The 26,078-nt window shown below is 34.5% G+C and overlaps 1 protein-coding gene across 5 annotated transcripts in view; it reads right to left on the reverse strand.

The window, feature by feature from the left end:
• The window catches only part of GBE1 (1,4-alpha-glucan branching enzyme 1), a 266,685-nt gene that overhangs the window by 72,746 nt on the left and 167,861 nt on the right, over nt 1-26,078 (reverse strand). For all 5 annotated transcript variants that reach the window (XM_009198200.4, XM_021933937.2, XM_003893800.4 and 2 more), the window contains 3 exons: nt 21,970-22,068; nt 17,057-17,167; nt 13,539-13,710 (listed from right to left, as the gene is read on the reverse strand). In XM_009198200.4, coding sequence (XP_009196464.2) covers nt 13,539-13,710; nt 17,057-17,167; nt 21,970-22,068 — 382 coding nt within the window. The remainder of the gene's footprint in view (nt 1-13,538; nt 13,711-17,056; nt 17,168-21,969; nt 22,069-26,078) is intronic.

Raw genomic sequence — 26,078 nt, forward strand, 5'->3', positions numbered from 1 at the left:
AACTACTGCCAGAGCCTTACACTCAGCAATTCTGTCTCAAATGGTTGGGGTCAGGCTCTTGGGCTTCAATATGTTAAAGCTCCCCAGGTAATTGTAGCAGCACTTCCTTAACTCCTAGTGCAATGTCATGCTCATGGTAGGTTCTCATTAAATGCCAGCTAACCTTGGTTAACAATGTGCCATGAATCAAATCAGGGCCATTGCTTTTAAGTCTGTGCCATTTGGAATATATGCTATTTGTATCTCTGAGCATTTTAACAGAGCTTCAAGCCATTTACAACTGCTCATATTGAGAATTTTGCAGTTTTTCACAGCTCAGTTTTACAGACTTCTATGAGTCATGTTACATTCAGTAAACTTGCCTCAACAAGCTAAAAGAAAATGCCAAAAATTAGCACTCCCACTGTTCAGCAGAGTGTATTTTGTCTTTCTATAACTGCCTCAATTCCAGCACTTAGCAGGAAGACATTTAAATCTTTATTGTATTCCTATCTATCAGAAAAATAGAAGAATTTACAAGTTTGACACTAAACAACCACAGATGGAAGATTTGAAGTAAGATCACACATTTTATACTGAAGTCTAATGTAGCGATCAACAAATGCAGACTGACACTTAGGACAAAATCCATCTGACTTCCCCTGTGGCTTTGGGGAGAATGTAACATATTCATTAAAGAATGTCCTACAGAATTTTCAAATGTCAAAATACAATATAATTATATTGAGAAAATCCTTTAAATTTAGTAATGGAAATTTCTTAATACTGCTGAGAGAGAAAATTGCCAGTTGGTAATTATGCCTCTTTCTCCACAGGTATCACTCATTACAGAAACTAGAATAACATCATGATAATGAGAGTCCTAAACAAGAAAGCTGGAAAAACATATGTACACATGTCAGATGACCTACATTATAAACAAAAAATAGTTTGTTCTCTATCGCCATGATTTTTGTTTGTATATAAATCTATTGACACACATTTTGTATATATTTATATACAAATCTATGTACATACTAAAAATATAAGGAAGGCAGAAAGGCTTCTGATTTAAACCTTATTTACTGATGAAAATATATTTTAGAAAGCTTCTCGGTAATACCCAGCAGCAGCCCCACTGGGGTTTGCTTTGTTTGTTACGGGAAATCCAAGTTCAGCCTCCCGGCCAGGCACTGATAGTTGAACTCACCACATACCACAATCTGAACTTTTCTTCTCTTCCTCCAAAATCCTCTCGCTGTGCTCACTATAATTTCTGTTCTAAAACAGGAGAACTTTCCTATACCTTGTACGACCTCTTAAAATTCTCTCTTCACTTCCTAGCCTTAAGAATCACCAGGGAATCATTTAAAAATTCTTCTTTTTCAATGCCCGAGCCATAGCCAAGACCAATTAAATCACAATTTCTAGGTATTTGTCAAAGACGTCAGTGGTTTTGAAACTCCCCAGGTGATTCCAGTGTACAGGCAATTTTGAGAACCAAGTGTCTATTGGTTCTTTAATATGTTAGTTATTTGCTAGTACTTTCAAAATCTTTCCTTTTTTTTTTTTTGACAGGTGCCTGACAAAACTACAATCCTTGATCAACACTAGCCCTCTAGGGAAAAAAGGCACACAACCAAGAAGCTTGATCAATTTGTCCTCCTGATTACAAATATCTAACGAACACGCAACATTACCTGGACATCCCACTATAGTTCTCTCGTATTTTCACTCCTAGAGATGTCTATTTCATACCTTCTATTCTTTTTTCAAACATCTCTTATTCCTTCCTCCTTTTGCTCTCAAATGATAATCTCACTGAGAATATAAAAGTTATCAAACATGAACTTTTTCATCTTCACAAAACCCCACTTACAACCAACCTGCACCTGTATTCATTTTTGTCTTTTTTTCTGGGGAGAAGGAGGACTTCTGAGAAACATTTGCCTCTCTACTTGTGCTTTGGAACTACAGTTCTCCTTTAGGCAGCCCCTTTCCCTTCTACATTGATCTTGCTCTCACCACGGAATCATCCCCTCTGAATAGGCCTTTTCTGAACACAAACATGTTCTTACGTTTCATAAGAAAACAAACCTCTCTTGATCCTCATCCCACTCCAACTGCTATCTTATTTATCTGCTGCCTTTATTAGACAAACATCTCAAAAGAGCTGTTTGCAAAAGCATTACTTGACTTTCACTTTTAAACCCACTCCATTCTGGCTCTCATGCTCATCATCCCCTTAGAATCATTCTTGTCTAGTTCACCACTGGCAACTTATGTGTCCTCATTTCATTCAGCTGCTCAGCATCATTCAACATGGATGGCCATCTCCTCTTTATTCAAATACTATATTTTGGTTTTCATGGTATTGAAATCTCAGGATATGTCTTCTTTTTGCCCTATCATTCCTTCTCAGTCTGCGTTTATGCCTTCTCTTTGTTGAGATATCAGTGTTCCTCTGGGATCAACTCTGGACTTTCTTTTCTTCCTGGTTCACGGTTCTCAATTCCAGGAGCTGACCTCATTGGTATCATGGCTCTAGCAAAATTCATACGTTGAGAAATACCAATTTTATTCATCTGAGTTCAAACTGTTTGCCACTTCATTTGAGTATTTCAAAGAAACATGAAGATAATATACCTAAAACTGAACTCCTCAGCTTCACTGCTAACCTGACTGTAGACTTATTTGTTTCATACAAAGTGGTACCAACAGGTAATGGCTGCTTAAGCCAAAAACCTGAAGCCATTCTTTGATTCCTCCTTTTGTCTTATGGCCAAAGACTATTACTAAGACTTCTTGATTAAGTCTACCTCCAAAATTATGTCTTGATTCTTTTCGCCTCTTTCTATCTCCACTGCTATCATTGTCACTCTTCTGACTACTTCAACCACCTCCTGAGTGGTTATCTCTGCATTCACTCTTAGCCTAGTCAATCCTTAAGAAGCAACAAAAGTTATCTTTGCCAAACAGATTGCACCTTCATATGACTGTCTTTAAAATGCATCTGAAGCCATAATGCAATGTCCACTTCTATACGAAGACCTATAATGACGTTTATGATCGAACTCCTGCCTGCCTTTCCTATTTCTTGAGTACAAAGTTACAGTGGCACTAGTCTCCTTTCATTTCCTTGAATTCCCCAAGCATTTTCCCCCTTCTGAGCTTTTGAACATTCTGTAACCTCTCTTTAGAGAGTGTTTGTCTTTGATCTTTTCAAAATATGTTTCCAATATTTAAAGATCTAGCTTACAGCCATCTTTGGATTCTCTTTTTTTTTTTTGAGATGGAGTCTCGCTCTGACTTCCAGGCCTCTGCCTCCCAGGTTCAAGTGATTCTACTGCCTCAGCCTCCCAAGTAGCTGGGACTACCGGTGCGTGCCACCATGCACAGCTAATTTTTGTATTTTTAGTAGAGATGGGGTTTCATCATGCTAGCCAGGTTGGTCACCAACTTCTGACGTCAAATGATCCACCTGCCTCAGCCTCCCAAAATTGTATTCTCAATTTTAACAATATTTCTGTTTTCTTTGTGTCGCTTATCATTTGCAGGTTTTTTTTTTTTTTTTTTTTTTTGGCCATTTCTCTTTATTGCCCCAACAGAAATTAAGCTTCCTGAGGAAAGAGACTGTATTTATCCTGACCACTTTGCATCTCAAGCATTTAGTAGAGTAACTGAAACAATGTGTATATACATACTCATATATGTCTTCACATATACTCACATGCATATACACACACACACACATATTCATGTCTAACACAGATATAGATATATATATACACACACATACACATATATAAATGGAGAGATAACATTTATACCAGATTGTGAGCTATCCAGGAGAAACTATTGACTATTAAAATGCCATAAACATTTCAGCTACCGCTCCCAAAAATATGAATTGACATTTTAAAGATCTAAAAAAATACCAAAGGAATAGTATGTGACGAACATTAGAAAGGAGCTATACTTAACATGTTACTTCAATTCACTAGTGACACAGCTGTTTTATGGAACATTTATATTTATATGATAAAAATGTAATGTTTCCCAAATGTCCAAATTACATTTGAAAACTAATTTTTTAATGTTTTGAGTATAGTTATTACTGACATTCATATCAATAAGGGTAAACAATAGGGGAATTAAAAAAATTAATTTAAATGTAGGACATTAGGAATTAAATTTTACTTTGGTTTCAGTGCTAAGATAAAAAATGTTATAGGACATGTAAACTGTGAAATATGCCATTTAGAAATATTTCTCTTATAGCAGTAATACATAGCAATATGTAAAGGCCAGCTAATATTTTTTGACCTTGTTGTTCTGCCATGTGCATGATATGGTACTCCGCCAGTGAGTAGGAGAAGATGTGGCAATGGGACAGATGCCTTGCCATTTAAGAGCATGGCCCAGTAGTTGCACATACAGCACTACCATTAACATCCTACTGGCAGTAACTGCTGGTCACATGACCTCAGCAGGCTTCCAGACAACCCCGGGAATGTGCTTGTTATTCTGGGCATCCATGTACCCAGTTAAAATTTGGAGGAAAAGTGTTAATGGAGAAAACTAGCAGTCATGACCACAGCTATGAGAGAGCAGATGGAGTATCTATTATACAAATAAAACACATTAGTAAACACTTAACTGAAAAACTGTTTCAAACATTGAATTCCAATAAAGAAAATAATTGCCACTTTTCCTTGCTTATTTTATTTAATTTTTTTAATTTCAAGACTTTCATTCTTGTTGCCCAGGCCAGAGTGTAATGGCATGATCTTGGCTCACGGCAACCTCTAAGCTCACGGGTTCAAGAGATTCTCTGTCTCAGCCTCCCGAATAGCTGGGATTACAGGTGCCTGCCACTACACCTGGCTAATTTTGTGTATTTTTAGTAGAGATGGGATTTAACTTGCCAGGCTGATCTCAAACTCCTGACTTCAGGTAATCCACCTGCCTCAGCCTCCCAAAGTGCTGGTATTACAGGTGTAAGCCACCACGCCCGGCCTGCTTACTTATTTTTATAAAGCCAAAGACAATAGTAATTTTCACACTAAAACATATGAGTCGCTAGGTGTTTCTTTTACAGTGATAACTTCTAATTAACCTAAGAAACAGAATGTTAAATTAGAAAAAAATTCTTAAAAGCATGCAGTTGACATATTTTACATAAATCCATGGGATTAAGAATTTGTACCATTTGTTCAAAGTATCCTGATTGCCAACACTGATTCAGAACTTATAATTGATCTATTGGCTCCCAGGATATGATTGTTGTACTAAAATTTCAGATGTTTCCCATAAGTGTGAGCAAGATGTTATGAATCGCCAAGCATGAAAGATATTCCCAAATCTTAAGAGGGAGAAGATGAAGGTTGATGGATTTCACACAAAGTAAAGTTGCATAAAGTCACCACATGTGTTTTCAAAAAGTGCATGATCTTTATGATTATGCCTGCCTACTTTTTACTTCCTTTGTGTCAGGAAATGAAATTGGAGACTGGTGTAATTGTAACTTAGTACTCAAGAACTAGGAGGCAGAAATATCTGGGTGGAAAGGTAGGCAGTAGTTGGATCATAAAGGATGTTACAGGCCTTCATAAAGGGGTGGGCATTACATTATAAGTTCATTGATCATGTGTATATAGTATGCCTTTAAAAGTCTGAATTGGAACACCACGAGTTCTTAATTCTCTTAATTCAGTTAGAATAAAAGAAGGTATGGGTTTCTAAAGAGCCTAAAAAACCATAAACATAATTATATTTGTAAACGTGTCCCCATAAATGCTGGAAAGTGGAAAAATAACTCCATTTTTATTTTCTACCAAGTGCCCTGTATAAAAGATAATGATAACATGATTGCTTTTAATGGTAGGAATTAGGCTTTTAAAGTCAAGACAGTATACACTCAGGATCTAAAGTCTTTAACAGGAAAAGCAACATATTACTCTGAAACAAACAAAAAAAAAATGGAGGGAAAAAGGAGGTAAATTTGAGGTGGAAAGATAGGCAAAGAGACAGAATTCCAGGAATCTGACTTCCTACATCATTTCCCAGAGCGTTGTCTGCACACACAGCTCCTCATATACCTTTTTACTTATTTCCTCCTTTTATTACTTTTCTCCGTCAGGGAAATAATGAGTTTGATTTGAATGAATTAAGGAATGAATAAGCAAACAAATAAACCAATGGGCTCAGTTGATTCCAGATTTCTTCTGATATTTCAACTTATGTGTTAACATCTGATGTCACGGGGAATATGTTTTATGATGACAACACAGGTTTTCAGTTATCTGGAGCACTGAGCTACATTACAGAAGTGAAATGTTGCTGGTTTTGTTTATCTAACTGATAGTTCGGTATTTTTTTAAATGAGAAATGTGAATCATTTATGTTTCCAGGTATACCTGGAGAGTTACACAAAAAGCATTAAATTTCAGAGTGAAGCGTTACTCATTTAAAAAGTCCTCTTCTATCATACTATAATCCCCATGAGGAAGAAGAAAATGACAACTGATGAAAGTAAAACTTCTGTTCCAAGAATAATTTTTACTTTAGTTCAAAGGTATTCTGAAGAAGTGGAATATTAATATGACAGTACTAAAAGTGATTCAGGTCACTCTACATTTGAATCTTTACCTGTACTTTATGAAACTAAAGAAGGAGTCAAACTAGGGTGGAAAACAAAACAACTTTTTTTTGAAACCAAACTGGCAGTAAGCCATTGATAAAAAAGACTGCAGTACCCATAAAGAAACCTAAAGTTTATTTTTTTAAAGAGATTCTTAAAGTAATCAGATAAGAGACTTGATTACTTGAGAACTGATACGGTTACGCTTTGTATCCCCACCCAAATCTCATCTTGAATTGTAATTCCCATAATCCCCACATGTCAAGGGAGAGACCACGGGGAGGTAACAGAATCATGGGGGCAGTTTCCCACACGCTGTTCTTGTGACAGTAAGTTCTCACAAGATCTGATGGTTTTATAAGGGGCTCTTCCACCTTTGCTTGGCACTTCTCCTTCCTGCAGCCTTGTGAAGGTACCTTGCTTCCCCTTTACCTTCTGCCTTGATTCAGTTTCCTGAGGCCTCCCCAGCTATGCTTAACTGTAACTCAATGAAACCTCTTTCCTTTGTAAATTACCCAGTCTCAGGCAGTTCTTTACAGCAGTATGAAAATAGACTAATAAAAGAATGAAGAAAACATGTGGATTTAGCTGTCCAGTATAACTTTCTCCTTAGTATTGCCCAATGTAGTACAAAGTTACAAAGATCTTTCTGAGAAGCCAGAAAATGTTTCATAGAATACCATTTATGTCTCAATGATGGCAAGATTTTTAAGCAGGTTAATTTTTAAATTCCCATTTAAAAAGCCATTAGACACTATTTCATTTTCAAATTTATGATTAATTTTTAAATTCTGTTTAGCTAGCAGATTCTTAAAATTACATTCTAACTTTCCTGTCAATATTTAAATCAGGAAGATATGTTCTTAATTCTTATATTTTAATTTATGCTTTACTTGATATTTTAAAATGTCTGTACATGTTTATATATTTAAAATGAATATAATATTTGGTTTCTTCTCTTTTTTATAATTCTATGTAGTGTTTAATAAGAAAATCCTTTAATACCCTTATTTTCATATTATATGGAATTAATATTACAGTATCTGGGTTGGTGTTTTTTCCCTAGTGTGATCACTGGATATAGTAGTCAATTTGCCTGCCTAAACTAGCATGTCCATAGCAACATTCCTGAGGTCATGTATTAAGGCCATATGACTCTAATCCCTCTGCCTCAGCTGACTGAATTAGGAAAGGACAGCATTTCCATGATGACCAAATAAGCTCCAGAAAGCTAATCAAAATACATTCACTGAGGTCGTCCTATGCATAAAGTTGACATGTTTTATTTTATATTTGTTTTTGAATATGAAACATACTCCGCCAATGATTATTTAAAAAAAAAAAAAAAACATAATGCCACATAACCACTGATACTAGTTCTAATTGAAGAGTTAACAATATTTTAAAGTGATTTAAAGTGATTGAAACCCATCTTTTCATTAAACTTACCAATCAGAATGGCATGTAAATTCTTTTCTTTAGGCCCCAGTTTTTTTCATTGATTTGAAGTTTAATAATCTTAACTGGTTGTAATCTCAAATTATCAGTCAATTGCTTCAAGTCTACTCTTACTTAGACTTTTACTGATCTCATACATAACTTTCTTGTGGCTTCCTATTCCAAGTTGGTTTGGCTAAAGCATCTCATGTATTTCACCAACAATCTCCAAAACAAGTTTCCTACATATTTACACAGCATTTTCTGCTTACCTGTATCACTGACCTAGTGCATGCATTAGTATAAAGATATCTGTCTGTTACTTGCCTGTATTGCCTTTTCGGTTTTAAGGCCTTGAGGGCACGAACTATTTTTCATCTCTGAATATATACCACTTAGTAATACCTGATATATCATAGATACATATAAATGTCTTAAGCATAAAGAAATTTTATAAACTGTGTTAAAATACATTTTAGAATGCATTATGAATATATTAAATTTATAGTTTAAATTAATATATACCTCAAATACACTAAATTTTCAAATTGAATTTGCCCTAAGTCAATTTGCCTTCTCTCTCTCTCTCTCCCTCTCTCCCTCTCTCTCTCTCTGTGTGTGTGTGTAGAAATTCTGTGCACAGGTACCATAAAAACAGTAAATTTCATCTGATACTCTATCTGATGCATATATACACACATAATTATATACACACAAAGAAAACAGTCAATTCATGATAAATGTTAACTGATCAACATGATATTGGCTTATCCCAAAAATAAAAACAAATTGAGGCAACCCTCAGACTTCCTCATACATGAAAGCTAAGGCTGTTTCAGCAGCATCATTTAGTAGAAAGTCATTTCACCCTCAAAACAATCTTATGAAGCAGGCACCCGCTTTGTCACTGAGCCGATGAAGGCATAGTTGATGCATCTTACCCAGATCACACAGCTAAAAAGGGAAAAGCATAGATGCCAACCCAGTAGTATTCTTAATCACTATGCTCTACCCTTTTTCTAAAAAGTATTCATAAACCATGTATTTGTGGCTAACTAATCCAGATACTGATCTAAGAGTAATTTTTATTCCAATTTTCTCAAATTGGAAATCAGAAGAAAAAGGCAACTGACCAGCTGCCGAAATTTTCCGGTTGTGCAAACTGAGGCATGTCCCTATATGTCTCTGAGTCGAAGTTTTAGCAAAATGGACTTAGAAAGTCTACGTAGCATACCTTATTACTCTTTTAATTTTTGGCCCCAGGTTTCTTTTGAACAAATATCTGGTATAAAAAATAAAAAAGAAATGGAATGCTCAGTTAGATAATAGATATGAAGTGTTCTAGAAAGTATAGTATGCGGCCGGGTGCGGTGGCTCATGCCCATAATTCCAGCACTTTGGGGAGCCGAGGCGGGCGGATCACGAGGTCAGGAGATGGAGACCATCCTGGCTAACACGGTGAAACCCCATCTCTATTACAAATAGAAAAAACGAGCCGGGCGCGGTGGCGGCGCCTGTGGTCCCAGCTCCTCGGGAGGCTGAGGCAGGAGAATGGCGGGAACCCGGGGGGCGGAGCTTGCAGGGAGCCAAGATGGCGCCGCTCACTCCAGCCTGGGCCACAGAGCCAGACTCCGTCTCAAAAAATAAATTAATAAATAAAGTATAGAATGCTATGTCAATGTTACTTACTTTTATTAGTATTTATTATCTTTCTATGATTAGTGATATAAAAATGCAAAAATAATTTAGTCTGATGATCCCCCTTCTATCTTCAATTATTTCATATAAGTATATATGATAGAAGAATAAAAAATACAAATCTATTTCTTCCTAAAACCCTTCAAAATAACCTAGCAAATCAAAAATGCATAGTAAATATTTCACAGCTATAACCAGAGTAAAAGCATTTTTTTTGAAATTCAAAATTCGAATACACAAGACAAAAACAAAACAAATCAGCCAAACTGGTATTCTGAAAAAATCTACATTAATCTTAATGATTGTTGATAAACAGAACATATATCTGAATGCCTGACAAATAAATTTACATAAACATGATTTTATAAAAACATATGGTATAAAAATGTATAGTTGTTTTATTTCTTTTGACTCACTGATTCTCTTCTGGAGGGAAATAAAAAATAAAATTCCAGAAAATTAGCAAGTTTAGAAATGCCTAAAAGATGAGTAAACAATCAAGTTGCTTCTTAGTTTTGGAAAATTTTCTTAAACTGCTCTTTTTAAATATTAATTTCTATATGCCATTCAAAAACATTACCTTGCTTATAACTAAAACTGGTTATTGCAGTTAATGAACTAATGCTAAAACAGTATTACAAGGCAATACTCCATATACACACACATACACATGCACACACATACACACATATATACTATATATGTATACATACACACACACATACACATGCAGAGTCATTTGATGGAGGATAACGTTTCAGTCAACAGTGGATCACATATATCTCGTGTGTGTGTGTGTATCTTTTTAAGAAAATTGTGAGAGCCTGGTGATGTGCTAGATACTGTACTAATCCCCAGATATATAAAATTGTAAATAAAACACAAATAACAACTGTTTTCACTGGGTATTAAATATACTTAAAAAGTCATGTATTTAATGGTTTTCCAAGTATAATTTTCTTAAAAACCATGAAAGGTAAGGAGATACTGTATAAACATGTATGTAGGGAACATGAAACTAGTTTGAGGCTTTACGGAAGACGCCCTCAGGAAATGACACTTGAAAATAAAGGATTTGGTCAGGTATGGCAGGGAGTGTTTGAGTGGGATGATTCCAGGTAGGGGATCAGCAAAACGTATAGAGTGCAGAGTGGAAGAAGGTTTGTCCATTCAATGAATGGAAAGGCAGCTCCATAGCTACAGCAGAGTGATGAAGGGGGAGACCCATGAGGGAGCTTTCTGAGGCTCACAGGTCAAGTGGAGAGCATAAGAGTCACAGAAGGCTTTTTAAGCAGACCATGATCAGAAAAGGAAAAATATATTTAAAATCGTGACAGCTCATGAGGACATATTGAATTTCATAAAACACCACCAGTAATTAGAAATTATTTATCCATTAGAAGATTATTGATTTCAAAGTTAGTAGAGAAACACTGTATTTAGGTAAGATACTAAGAAAAAAGATTTAAGTTGCTATAATGGAAGTGAACATATTAGAAGGTATTTGCTTCAATGACAAAAGATTAAAAGATTATACAAAAGTATAATCTCAAAATCATATTTGATATAATAAGTATGGTTAATTTACAAACATAGAAAGATATAGTAGAAATAGCTATATTTGTTATATTTTGTTACTATTGAAAGTTCCATGAGAAGAGTGTCTAACACTGAATAGATGCTCAGCCTGCCCTCAGTTGAAAAGATACAGTTTAAAGTGATATTAATATAAATATTTCTGAAATTTTATAAAGTTTCTGTAGATTTGTCAGTGTCCTAGCTCTCCAGAACATGCTTTATCCTAGGTAAGACACTACCCAAAAATCAAGAAAATAGGTCACATTATAAAATACCATTAGGCCTTTCTTCATTGACAAGTTACCAATTTTACACTGGCCATGACTATTAAATCTCTGTCATGTGCAGATAGCTTGGTTTTAATCTGGTGCTTGCTTGGAGACTCTGCTTTGCACCACAGGCCAGATCTGATATCTTCAACAAAGGACAGCATCAGGAAAAGGAATCTATTAGGTACTTCCTGATAAATTCTAGACTCTGGTAGAGGCATCTGAGTTGATGTCACTTACATAGCTTCCAGACTAGAGCGAAAGACTGAGTCAGGATTTCTATATTTTCATATGTAGTGGGCTACAAGGATTAATGCCTGTGTGAACTAGGTGTCCATTTTATTTTGGTTCTTTGAAAAATTGTTTTAGTTTACAGATATATAAGGATTTCCTTCTGTAGGTTGCAGTAATTTTGTACTTTTGTAAATGAAATAAAGCATTTAAAATATCTCACTAGGTCCTCAGTTTCCTTACTTTACATGGTGACATGGTTATTTGCATAGGTTCATAGAGTCTACTTATTCATCAGGATATAGTTAAACAAATGAGTTGCATAACTAAGGCCTTATGAAGGTGCCCACATTGGAGAACGATGCATACTGAGTCAGGTAGAACCACTGCTTTTAAGGAACCAAGGCTGACTTTATTTATGGAACCAGTCACTGCAAAGTTCATCCAGGAAACTTGACCTGATACCTGGCTGATGCGATGCAGTCTCACAAGTCAGGAAGGTCATTTCCTGGAAGGCTACGGATGTTAACAAATTTCGGTGACCCTGAGAATAGCGGATACACCCAAAGGTACAGGTAGTACAGGTGAAATCTGTGTCTGCTTTTTTGGGGTTGGCTTCCTAACCTCCAGTTAGTAAACAATAAAGGCTTTTAAAAGTTCAATCTGAGATTTCTTACAAAAATTTCCAAGTAGAAGTGAATAACTCAAAGATCCAGGGCTTTTTTAAAATTAGAGATAGGGTCTTGCTTTATCACCTTAGCTGGAGTGCAGGGGCATGATTATAGTTTACTACTACCTCAAAGTCCTGGACTCAAACAATCACTCTGCCTCAGCCTCCTGATTAGCTCGGGTACAGGCACGTATCACCACACCCAGCTCATTTTCTTTTTTTCTCCTTTGGTAGAGATGGGGCTTTTCCATATTGCCCACGTTGTTCTCTAACTCTTTGCCTCAAACCATCCTCCTCCCTCAGCCTCCCAAAGGACTCAGATTAAAGGTGTGAGGCACTACCCACCCTGAGTCTTCTACTGTAGAAAAATAAATCAGCCTTTCGTATGTATTCCCCAGTCTTTGTGTCTTTCTCTAGTCTAAAAGCTGTAAAACTTTCCTAAAACTCGAATGTTTCAATGTCTGCTGTTCACCAAACAGAACAATTTTTATATTTTATTTCAAGAGCTTTCAGACAAAAATGACCTTTCAGTATTTGTATTTTTCTATTTAAAAAAATAAATTTTTTTGTCCATCACAATATCTCTGAACCTAAGTTTACACATTTATAACACAAGTATACTGGTATAAAATTATCTCAAAGATTACCAATAATACTAGCTTACTATACTATAATATAATAATTATATATTTCTTAGATTTAATGTGCAAATATTATACTAATAACATTAACTCAGAATGATTAAATTCAGAATAATAATTCTGGATGTTAAAAATAGGTAAGCCCACTTGACAGCAATATTCAATTAAATATCAGCTTTTAGACTATACTTTTGTATCATATATTAATATAACAATAACCTTATCGTGCTTTAATTTTATTTTTGCAATTTACACATGATAGTATATGAAATAAATAGTTGTAATTTTATATTCTAAATCTGAAAAGCCAAATCAAAATATTCTACATGATTTATCTCATTATAAGTTAACATTTTAAACACAAATTGGATATGTGTTTAACTCACACTTACCCATGAAATTGAGATAGCCTTCTCCACCAAGCCCATGAGTAATGAGTCGAATCATTTTATGAAGCTGTATTCCACGATCAATAACTGGAGTAAAAGGACTCAGGACACTCATGTTTGTATACATTTCCGCATCCATCAACCAAAATGCCACCGTCTTATCCCCAACCAGTGCCTATAGAAATAAAAGTAATGGCAATAAATGAAAAAAAAAAAAAGAAAAAAAAAAGCGCTAAGTAGTTGTGATTTACAATAGAACAACACATGGTTACGAATGATAGGAAACATTGTAGAAGAAGAGTGTAGGTTAATATTAATTTCAGGTATTTTCCACTGGTGATTTTCTAGGCGCAAGGTAAGCTGGTAAAATATGTTAGAAATCAACACAATTGTTTTCAGGACTGATTTTTATTTTTAAAATAGGTTGGTGAAAGATTCATGATAAGGTACCTGAATATCTGTTATGTTTGAGCTGACATCTCACATTTTCTGAAACATTTATTATAATGTTGAGAATATTAAATAGATTTTTTAAACAATTTGTATATAATGATTTTATTTGCTTTGAAAGAAGTTTCTGAAAAACATTGATATATATAATGTATATATATTATTTTGCTCATATATATGAGTAATGTAATATTATATGTGTGTAACTATATCATAATAGTGCCTTCCTGCCCTCAGCAGAGAAAATAAGTTGAGAACTTTTATTTAAGCATAAATTTGCTTTCTCATTTTATTTGCCATTTAATCTAAATTTAGTTTGTTTTACCTGCAAACATAATAATTATTAACTGGGGCAGGTAACTCAGAAATGCCCTGAGTAACAGAAGAGAGACCTCCTAAAAATCTGAATTACTTACAGTTAAAAACATCTAATGCAGTGTTCATGATGGACAAAACAATAAATAACAGAGAGTAAAATATGTAATAGAAATTAACCCATAATCTCAGTACCCTATTACAATTCTTTTCATTTTCTAGAAAACATTTTTGTTTACAATCTTTTCTATCTTTAACCTACTTTAATTAAAATTACTTTTCTTTAAAAATTGTTGTAAGATTTGTATCACTACTTCTTTTTTTTTTTGAGACGGAGTCTCGCTCTGTCGCCCAGGCTGGAGTGCAGTGGCCGGATCTCAGCTCACTGCAAGCTCCGCCTCCCGGGTTCACGCCATTCTCCTGCCTCAGCCTCCCCAGTAGCTGGGACTACAGGCGCCCGCCACCTCGCCCGGCTAGTTTTTTGTATTTTTTAGTGGAGACGGGGTTTCACCATGTTAGCCCATGTTGGGATGGTTTTGATCTCCTGACCTCGTGATCCGCCCGTAAACACTTCACATTCCTACTTGTTTTGAATTCTTTAATTATGTTTTTAGCTGTAACTATTTATTTCTATAATCTCTGATTCTATTATAAAATTATTTTAATAACTTTTGATCAGATTCATAGATAAAGCTTATTCTCATATCAAGTTGCCCTCTTATAAAATCCTGTTGAGATACTGGTGAAACTAAGTTAAGTAAAAATCCTGTTGAGATACTGGTGAAATTAAGTTTACAAATTTAATTGTTAAGGATTTATCTAAAAAGTTTAAAATAACATCCACAAACATTTTTACTATAAATTATATGTTTATTTATTCATTTTTATGTATTCATATACATTTATATTTTTTATCTGGCTTAAGAATCAAAGTACATTTGCTTTTAGAAAGAACTAGGCAACTTGCATTATTTCTGATATCCTGAGAATTCCTGAAAATATGAGACAGGATTACCTGAATTTTTAAAGTATGAAATAATTCTTGGTAAATTTGTTTCTTTACAGATTAGGTAGAAAGTTATGTAAGAAATCTGTTTCATCTTCCATTTGTTCATGCCACTCACTTGTTTACTTTCATTCATACAAAATAAACATATGCTGGGAATTCACTCTGTGCTGCAACTTCGAGGAGTCTGCAATACAAAGCTATAATCTATGCATATATTGTAATTTTCAAATTGTTGTGTATTTGGTGAGTTTCTCCCGCCCCACCCCCACCACTCACCTATTAAACTAATATTATTCTTTTCTAAATTGGGTTCTTCTTTTTTAGATAAGTATTTATCTTATCTGCTCTATGGACAAGGATACTATAAATTTAAGTTGATAAGAAAGCAAAGCCCCAATTTGGAAGATGCAAAATTTAACATGTGTTTACTTCAGAGGTCATCAAGTTTCTCTACAGGTGGGCCACTTTCTCTGTCTCAACTACTCAAATGCATCATTTTGACACAAAGGAGAATATGTAAACAAATGAGCATGGCTGTGTTCCCAGTAACCTTATTTACAAAAACAGGCAGCAGGTAAGACTTGGCCCATAGGCCTTGGTTAGCCAACCCCTGCTCTACTTACACTTTCTTAACAATTACAGGAGACACCTTACAAAATAATGTTTGCATTAAATGGCCAAAATGATAGAGAAACTTAGTTTCAAGTTTTTAATAAAGATACTTTAAGTAACTTCATTTTATTGTCTACATTTTAATCTACAAAAAGTAAATTTTATGTTGATGTGTATGAGGATGAATATGACTTTGAATAAGTGGTCTTTCTTCTCCATTTAAAAAATATGTATTAAGTGATTACTAGCATCGGTCACAGTGCTAAAGGCTGGAAATAGAAAGACAATGAAAAAAAATTCTGTTCCTAAAACATCACGGAAACTTGGAGGATGGGACAACTAATTTTTCCCTAGATGACCCAAGGAAAGCTTCATATAGAATGTGATGTCAGAGCCAGGCAATTAGGTCTGAGTAGGAACTTCCCAGATGCAGATGTGAGGGGGAAAAGCACAAGATTGGAAAAAGCTGACCTATTTGGCATGGGTGGGGATTTCAAAGTATTGAAGAACAGGAGGCTTGGAGAGTTGGGCAGAGAATGAGGCTGGAAACTTCGGCTTGGGCCAAAATAGGAATGGCTTTGAATTACAGGCTTTGACCAATATATGTGGGTTGACAAGATGAACTTTCCTCTTTGGAAAATATCTTAGGCTGTATTCGAGAAGACAGACTAAGGCTGGAAGGAACAGGGGTCAGGGAGGTCAATTAGCAGGAGACTTCAGTGATTGAGGGGAGAAAATGAAGAATGCATGTCAAAAGCATAAAATAATACCTCTAGATGGCAGCCTAAGATGGAAACTAAAATAACCCTGGTCCAGCACCAATACTCTTCATCATGACAAGGGAAAACATATAATACTTGCAACTACAATGTATAATCTATTAATTATAGTTTGGCAGGACAAACATACCACTGCGTTTTGAAACTGGCGTTTCTCCATCTACAAATTTAACATTTTTTCCAATATACCTAGTTGTCCTGTAAAGATACATATTGATATACACACACACATACATTATAGTAACTACAGAGGTTTATATTTTGGTATGTTTCTATTTAAATGTTATTAAGGAGAGGGAAGGAGGAAGCGAGAGAGAGAGAAAGAAAGAAATGAATTTATGCACATATTCATTTACCTGATCATGGCTCTCCGCATAAGCAATGCACTTTTCAAGGTAGCGCCTGTTTGTGAGAGTATATACGATGTCGCCCATATTCCAGTCTTCATCTTTAAACTCTTTAAGTAGCTAGACAAAAGAGAGAAAAATAAGCTTCTGAGTAAACCATTACTTTTCTTATTTTAAATCCCAATCCGAAGGGATGCATTATATCAGTGTATTTGATATACACATATTAGCCCACCCATATAGCAAAGTTATCACTGTTTAAACTTTTACTGAAATCACAGCTTTTATACAGAATGTCCAAATGACAGTGGTGTAGAGTGAGTGTGTGTGTGTGTGTGCGCGCGCGCGCACGCACTTTTGTCCAGACAGTTTAATCATTATACTTTAGGATCTTTGCAACTTTTTTTCTGTAATAACTGCTACCTCTTGATTAATGCCCACAGTAATGTGTTATTGCATGGCACGACTTTCTATAACTTGCACATGGTAGAGATACACTTGTTACATTTTTTTGTTTATATGAAAAATATTAGTAAAAAGAGGGTTTCACTTCATTTTTACAAAATGATAAAACAAGAAGTGTTTCAAAATTTAAAGCTAATTATCATGAAATAACTACCCTCTTAACAGACCACACATTTTGTGTCTGCATTTCAATTTCTATTCAGTCTTCAGTCTGGCTCTGTCCCTCTAACACTACACTTTTATGCAACTGAACTTGCTGAGGTTAAGCTTGTGGTCTAAGCTTAAGTTAGTAATTGCTCTCTCTGAAGTAGGTACTTGCTATACATATTGACACTGTCCTATCTCCTGCCCATGAACTTCTCTATGAAACTATGGTTTTATACTGTTTTGTTTTTTTCTGCCACTCCTGACATACTGTAAATTCTCTTCCTCTGTTTGTCCTATAAAGGCTAATGTTCCTCAGCATTATGTCCTACATTTACTCTCCTTCTTTAATGCAACACACTCATACAATTATGAGAACATAAGCAGTTCTCATAATTGCAGTGCAAATCTCTGGGCACCAGAGGGCAGAACGTGGAAGGCAGAAGAGCAACCATCCATAAATGTTTGCAGCCTAATCCACAAGAATCTGTCTAAAAAGTAGGCATGAGGGTCAAAATAAGAGAGAGATTTGAGGATGGTATACTGCTGCTTTGAAGAGAGAGGAAGGTCCCATGAGCCAAGGAACATATGCAGCTTTTAGAAGTGAGACAAGGCAAGGAAATGGCTTCTCCCTTAGAGCCTCCAGAAGTAAAACCCATTTCATTTTTGTAACACATAGAACCGTTGTGAATTTGTGCTGTTTAAGCCACTAAGTTTGCGGTAAATTGGATATAGGAACAATAGGAAACGAATGTATAGACCTACACAAATGTGCCAGACTTATTTTTGACAAAAAGGCAAAAGCAATTCAATGGAAGGAGGGCAGATGTTTCAACAAATGATGCTGAAAGAGTTGGATACCCATGGGTAAAAAGAGAAAGATAAAGAACCTTGAGCTACGCCATATATATTGCACAGAACTTAACTCAAAATGGATCATAGACTTAAATACAAAAAATAAAAACTATAAAACATTTAGTAAAAACCATAAGAGAGTCAAAGTTCTTTTTTTTTATTTTTTTTTAATTTATTTATTATTATTATACTTTAAGTTGTAGGGTACAAAGTTCTTAAACTTGATACCAAAAGAGAGACCTACATAAGGGAAAAAATGATAAACTGCCTTCATCAAAATGTTTGAACAGTTGCTCTGTGAAAGCCAATATGAAAAGGGTGAAAGAACAAGCTTCCGACTAGGAGAAAAAATTTGTCAACCATACATCTGACAAAGGAGTTGAGTCTAAACTATATAAATAACTCTCAAAATTCAACGGTAAAGAAACAATGAAGTCAGGAAATGGTTAAAGGACATGAACAGAGACCTCACCAAACAGGACATGCAGGAGGCAAATAAGCACATGCTTGGTATCCAGCATTATAAATCATTCAAAAAATAATGAAACCACAATGAGATATCGCTCTACGCTGATTATAATAGCTAAAATAAAACACAGTGACAACACCAAATGCTGGTGAGGCTGTGTAGAGGCAGGTCTCTCAAACATCACCAGTCTGAATGTAAAATGTTACAGCTACTTTGGAAAACAGTTTAGCAGTTTCTTAAAAAATTAAACAGGGAATTACTATATGGTTCAGTAATTGTAGTGTTTGAGCATTTATCTCATGGTTATGAAAACTTATGTTGATAAAAAATGAGTACATACATGCATACACTAACTTTATTCATAATAGCCATAAGCTGGAAGCAACCTGGAGGTTTTTCAATGGGTGAATGGTTAAACCGTGGTATACCCCTGCCTTGGAATCCTATTCAGGGCTGTTGAACATGCTGCTGATACATGCGACAAGAATGCTGGATGTAACAACATTGGAGGTTTTCTTGGATAATCTCGAGAAAATTTTGCTAACTGAAAATGCCAATCCAGAAAGGTCACAAACTGCATGATTCCATTTATATAATATTTTTGAAATGATGAAATTATAGGAATGGAGATCACATTAGTGGTTGCCAGGGGTTAAGGCGTTATTAGAGGCAGGCAAGATGAAAATAAGTAGGTGTTACTCTAAAGGCAACATGAGAGAATCTTGTGGCAAAGAATGTGTTTTTCACCTTGAGTATATCAATGTGAGTATCTTGGTTAAAATATCATTCTATGGCTTTGCAAGAAGTTACGACTGGGGAAAATTGATGAATGAGCATACCAGATCTCACTGTATTATTTCTTACAACCACATGTGAATCTACAATTATCCTAATATCTCAAAAAAGTTTAATTAAGAAGCTATATTTATCTTAGGTGCTCAGTAAATATTTGGTGGAATTAACAGATCAATGAATGAGTTCACTAGACACATACATCACCTTAACACAAACACCTCAAAAATGATCAAATAAAATGAAAGGAAATACAACAAATTTGGCATAATTTAGATAGTCAAATATTTGTTCAGTAATTGATTAAACTAAGAATGATATTTGAAACTAATGATTTTGAAATAATACAACTAGGAAATGATCCATAATTTGCTTTTGAACTACAAAAACATGAATAAAATCTAGCATTCTAATCTAACTCACACTGTATGGGTAGACAACATCGCAGGCCATATACATTCTGAGTACAGTTGTCATCTGATTTAATAACTCTTGAGTGTTTTATTGACATGTAAGGAAAATGGGAGCCACTTATTGAATTGTTTTTAAATGCACCACTTATAAAAGTAGAGGAAAATCACTGTGTCTAAGGGTTTTGTTGTAATACTATTTTAACTTTAGTTTTATTAACTAAGTGGGGACCCAATTTGGTGATACAATAAGAATTTTAAATAATTACATAAAATAGAAGATGATAACTGCTTTTACAGAACTTACAATCTAAAACAGGATGGTCATATCCTAAATTTAGGATAAAATATTTTTCTATTTGATAACTATGATTCTTAGAGTTTATCATGTATGATTAGTAAGTATGATACATTGCCTAATATATTACCTTCAGCATACAACATAATAAAATGTTTACTAGGTTAAATTTCCATTTTTTAAGCTGCCATGAATACTGAGAGAGAAAATATCTCACTTTGTGCTATTACTGACTGAAAAATAATTCTAGGTTGATGTACACCTTAAAAGATTATTGAATGTGAACAAAGAATGATTAAGGCTTTTAGCAGGAGGTTAAAAAGTAAGATTTGTCACTTGTGAGGAAAAAAAATCTACATGAAAAAAACTAGAAATAGTAAGAGATGGGGCCGACAAGGAACCTTATACCAAGGTGAGAAACTGGAAGACCACAGCATTTTTTTTTAAAGTAACAAATACAAGGCTACCTTCCCATGTATGAAAGAAGAATACTCCTTTGTTTGTTTGTATGTTTTCTAAGTAAAAATCTTTATAAAATATTTGCTTTTGGATCTGATAATGTTTAAGGAATCATTATAAATGTAGGAGCAGAAGTTACGTTGGTCAAAGTTTAATGTCACAGCTATGCATTGCACAAATTGCCTGGGGAGACAGGAAAGACAGCTAAGAAATGATTATAGTAACCACTTCCTTAAGAGTAGGCTCTATGGTTTTTCTACACAAAATTAAGCCCTTCTACAACTGTGGTCTCATGGCACCAGTTCATGTCTGAAGTAAAGGGCTCATCAGAAAGCTATGATTATTTATACACAATCTGACTCCTTATACATATTCAGCCCATGAATGTCGACATGGCTGCTAAGAAATGTTCTGTATCAAACCTAAGTCTACATAATGACTTTAGTCCTTTAGGCAAACATTAAATGAAAAAAAAAACCCAAACTACTTGAACTGTCATTAAATTTAATAAAAGTTTATTGATAAATGATGTGCAAAGTACCATGTATTCATTCCTAGTGTCTGACACATGGTAAAGACTTTTTAATGCTGAATAAAGGAATGGATGAACCCAATCCAAATCTGTCGAGGAAAAACCATACTATTAAGCAAGTACTGGGAATTAAGGAGTAGCTTTTACATTAATGCATGATCTGTAGGCATAAATGAATGCTTTAATGAAGTCTAATGTGTATTAAATATAGAGCACTGAAGTTTCATATAATTGCATTGATAATGCAAAATTCCATTTATGCAGCTAACATTATATTAATCATATTTTCCCTTTGCCTGAATAAGTATGAATACTTTGAATCAGAACTTTTAACATTTTGAGAAGCACCTTATTAAATAGCATAAGAATCGACAGACTAATGAAAGAATTTAATACTTCAATTATAATATCTGTAACTAATGATCACAACTAAGAAATAAAGATAAATGAAGCAACATAGTATTCGCAGAAACAAAAAATATTTACACAGACTCTTACCTGAATCCACTTATCTGGAATTGCCATGGCTAGTCGATAGTCGAAACCACCCCCTCCCTGGGAAATTGGAGAGCACAGAGCCGGCATTCCTGATACATCCTAAAACAAAGAATGTCAGTTCATAATGATCAAACTTTTAGTAAATATTCTGACAGTAAAGCCCGGGTCAATAAATGAAAACAACAATAGGGGCATATATTTTGGGGCTGCTTTGGTAACGTAAAAGTCGATAAAACTGTGATAGCATATCTCATTTCCCAGAAAGATTTTTGCTTAATGTTTTCACTCCAGGCAAACTTTGATCTCATGAAGCTATTTGTTTCTTTTCTTTAGTATCACCTAGAGAACACAAAAGAGTAAAACTATTATTGCTAAAACATAGTTTCTTATTTTTGAACTACTGTAGAACATTTATTAGTTTTGTTGCTTTCACCAAGCACAACAATACATGTGGCGTAAATCTGTTATAGTTGTTCTTTCTGTACATAGCCCTGATAGGGAGTGTATTTTTGTGAACACTAACTTTTGATGAAATGGAATGTAGAGTTAGTACATTAACAGTGAAACAGTGCAGCAGCTTTTACTAAAGTAGGTTGCACTTAGAAAGGGTCTTTGAGATTAGGTAGGGATTATCTTCATTTAGCAGATATAGAAACGGAGGCTTATTGAGGTGAAGGGATCTCTCAAGATAGAGAATCCTTTTTTTTTTTTGAGACAGAGTTTCACTCTTGTTGCCAGGCTGGTATACAGTGGCATCATATGAGCTCACTGCAACCTCTGCCTCCCAAGTTCAAGCGATTCTCCTGCCTCAGCCTCCCGAACGGCTGGGATTACAGGCGCACCGCCACTCCCAGCTAATATTTTTTATATTTTTGGTAGAGATGGGGTTTCATCACGTTGGCCAGGGTGGTCTTGAACTCCTGACCTCAAATGATCCACCCATCTTGGCCTCCCAAAGTGCTGGGACAACAGGCATGAGCCACCACGCCCAGTCGAGATAGAGGATTCTTAATGTAGAGCCAGATTCAGGTATCAGGCTTTCTGACAGAGGGTCCTTTCTACTCTAGACAATTAGTAATCCAATAATTAATCAAATAAAATTAATCTAAAAATGGGTTTCAAAGATTGGTACAGGGACCCAGATGTAACAAAAGATAGTATTAAGACAACATTAGGAAAATATGCGCTAAGTATTATCAATTCTAATTCCACAATATCTTTCAAATAAGTTACTTTCCTTTGGTCCATTACCACAGCCACAATCTTATGTAATCTTCATTACTGCTTGCCTAGACCATATTCAAATGCATTCCCCATCTCTACCTTCTCTTTATACTAACTGTTACCAAATTCATATCTTATGAGACAGTCTGCCCTTCAATAGATTTCAATATCCAACAACTGAAAGTTCAAATTCCTTAGCTTCAGATTCAATTCAACAATTACACATTAAGCATTTACTATATGATTTACTATCCAATTAGCTACTCCCCTACTCCCTGTTACAGTGTAAGATCCACGAGGTCAAGAGTTTATAGTTGTTGTTCACTGATATACCCCAAGAATCTAGAATAGTTTAATAATACTTGGCACAAGCAGGTTATTCAGTAAGTATCTGTTGAGTGAATGAGTGAGGTGCTCTGAAGGATTAAAAGATAAGACATAATATCTGACTTTCATAGATTAATAAACTAGGACCTACATACACATAAACATACTTATAATTATGAAATGACAACGTGATGTAGTTGTGATCATTAACTAAAGTGCGCAGAAAGTGAAAGGAAAGACATCTTTCCACCATTATTTCCTACTATTTCATTTTAATTACTAAGTACTTCGGCCACTTTGAAATATTCACCCTTGAATGTACTTGTTACAAGCTTTTCTGTATCTGTCAATGCCCAAAGTCTTCCGTAGATTATGACCCTCACTTCCTGTAAAAGACTATCAGATACCATAAGCTCTCTGAGACTCAGGTTAAATGCCTCTTTTTTTTTTTTCTTATGGAAGGAAAGTGTAAGTAAATATACTATACGGTAGAACACATCCATAAGAAATTGTTTGTCGGTAATATCTTATTTCTGCATAGCTCTTTATGGTTTATAAAGTAGAAAAAAGATGATCAGTAGAAAAGAAGCCATTTCAACCATTCTATTTATCAAAATATAAGTCACATTTCTACAGACAGGATTGGATGAATATGTATTAAATATCAGGTTCCATATTAGGAACTAGAATTACAGACACAATGCCTTCTGAAAAAGAGTTTCCAAAGACCAAACTGTCAAGAATGACTGGTGATGGGCTGGTATTAAAGATCAAGATAAATTTTCTCAAGAAAATATTAAGGCATGTTCTATATCCAGTCTCAATGTAGTTTTAGGAAATAGAATCTGCTAAGAAAAACATATGGTCATCATGAAACCTAATCATCCCATAGATAGATTTTTTTGGATAAACGTAGAAATTAATCCTTTTGAAAAGCTTGAAACCTATATTTGTCCCTCAAGGTTCTCAAAAAAATGTATGAAAGAACTGAAGTTCACCAAATCATGGCATGCAATGAGATGCCAGACCAGTCATTCCTCATGATTGCTTCCTTACCCCTCTCTAGTTCTGTTTTCTTACACATTGTTACATTTATTTCTTACTATATAAACCTCTAATTTTAGTTGGTCAGAGAGGTGGATTTGAGACTGATCAAAGTCTTCTCCGGCGATAATCACTGTCTCAGTGATTGGCTTTCTGTGCAGCAAGCAGCAGGACCTAGACTGAACCCCTGGTGATTCAGTAACAATCATATAGTCTTGACTCCTAAATCTGATTTCTAGAAAGCTGCCTCATTAATGCATATGAATTATTTTGGCCCTCCTTTTGAAAGTGGAAAGTTAGTGACTGTTCTTTTAAAATTTTTAAGAAAAAAAGGTAAATCATAAAGATCATCAAAATAAACATACTCTAAATATAAAACAATTGATGCCTACTCATATGGCATATGAAAATGATTCTGTGTTTGGGATGAAATTAAAATAGTTCTAATTTTTTACTATATAAAGAGCACTTATAACCATTCCAGAGGGAAAGATACATCAATCAAAAATGTTTTAATATAGCAAATATAATAATGTAAAATGGTAGATACATTGAGCAAAATACAAAAAGAAATTCAATTTTTTGTTATTGTCATTATAAATAAATTCATATTTCTACTAAAGGAATTTAAATAAATGTATATTGCTTATCCATTCAAACACATTCCTTTTCTTAAAAAAAAAAGTTCATGGGGATCAATTCTACATTTGGAAGAGACTCCCACTAGACAGAAAAGTGATGTACTGAAATTGAAGTAGTTTTCAATTTAAGTAGAATAAATTGAAAGTACATCTTGTTTTTTAAAAAATCTAAAACCAAGTAATATAAAGTAGGCTAAAGTCTCAGTTTCATTGGTAGAAACACTGATAATCAGACCAGAGCTCCCTAGATGATGAGACTATTTTACTTGAAATGAATGGAAAGATCAGTGTAACAATTTTAACTTTCATGTATTAAATCATTGCTTCTTTTCCTTCAGTACCCACTTTTGATTTGTGCTGTCATTAATTGTAATTAATTATAATTTGTCATTTGTAATATCTCTTTGGATTGCCATAAATATCACTGACAAACTAATTAAATTTTTGATGTTTGACAAATAAAATTCAAATATACAGAAGACAAAAGTTTAAAATACACTCTGAATGATGTTAAAGATACTCAGCACAAAAAGAATTAGCACAAGTATTAGTAAGATGTGCTATGATCAAATGTACGTAGGTCATGACTGTGAAATAATACTGGGTGTCTAAATTGTATGATAGGTTGTTGTTTTTGAATTGTACATAAGAACCAATTTCAGGAATTTAGGGCTCCTGCTCTATTCCCAGAAAATACTTAGAAAGTAAAGTGTCTGAAGGGAATAAAATTATTCTCCTCTATTCAAGCAATGAAATCATACCATTTATAAAATTAGAGATTTCTGATTTTGAGAAACAGTGGGTATAAAAACAGTCTATACAAAAAATAAATACTACAGGAAGGAGACTATTCCATTTCATGCCAATAAACTA

Source organism: Papio anubis, chromosome 2, assembly GCF_008728515.1.
Source record: "Papio anubis isolate 15944 chromosome 2, Panubis1.0, whole genome shotgun sequence".
NCBI classification, from domain to species: domain Eukaryota; kingdom Metazoa; phylum Chordata; class Mammalia; order Primates; family Cercopithecidae; genus Papio; species Papio anubis.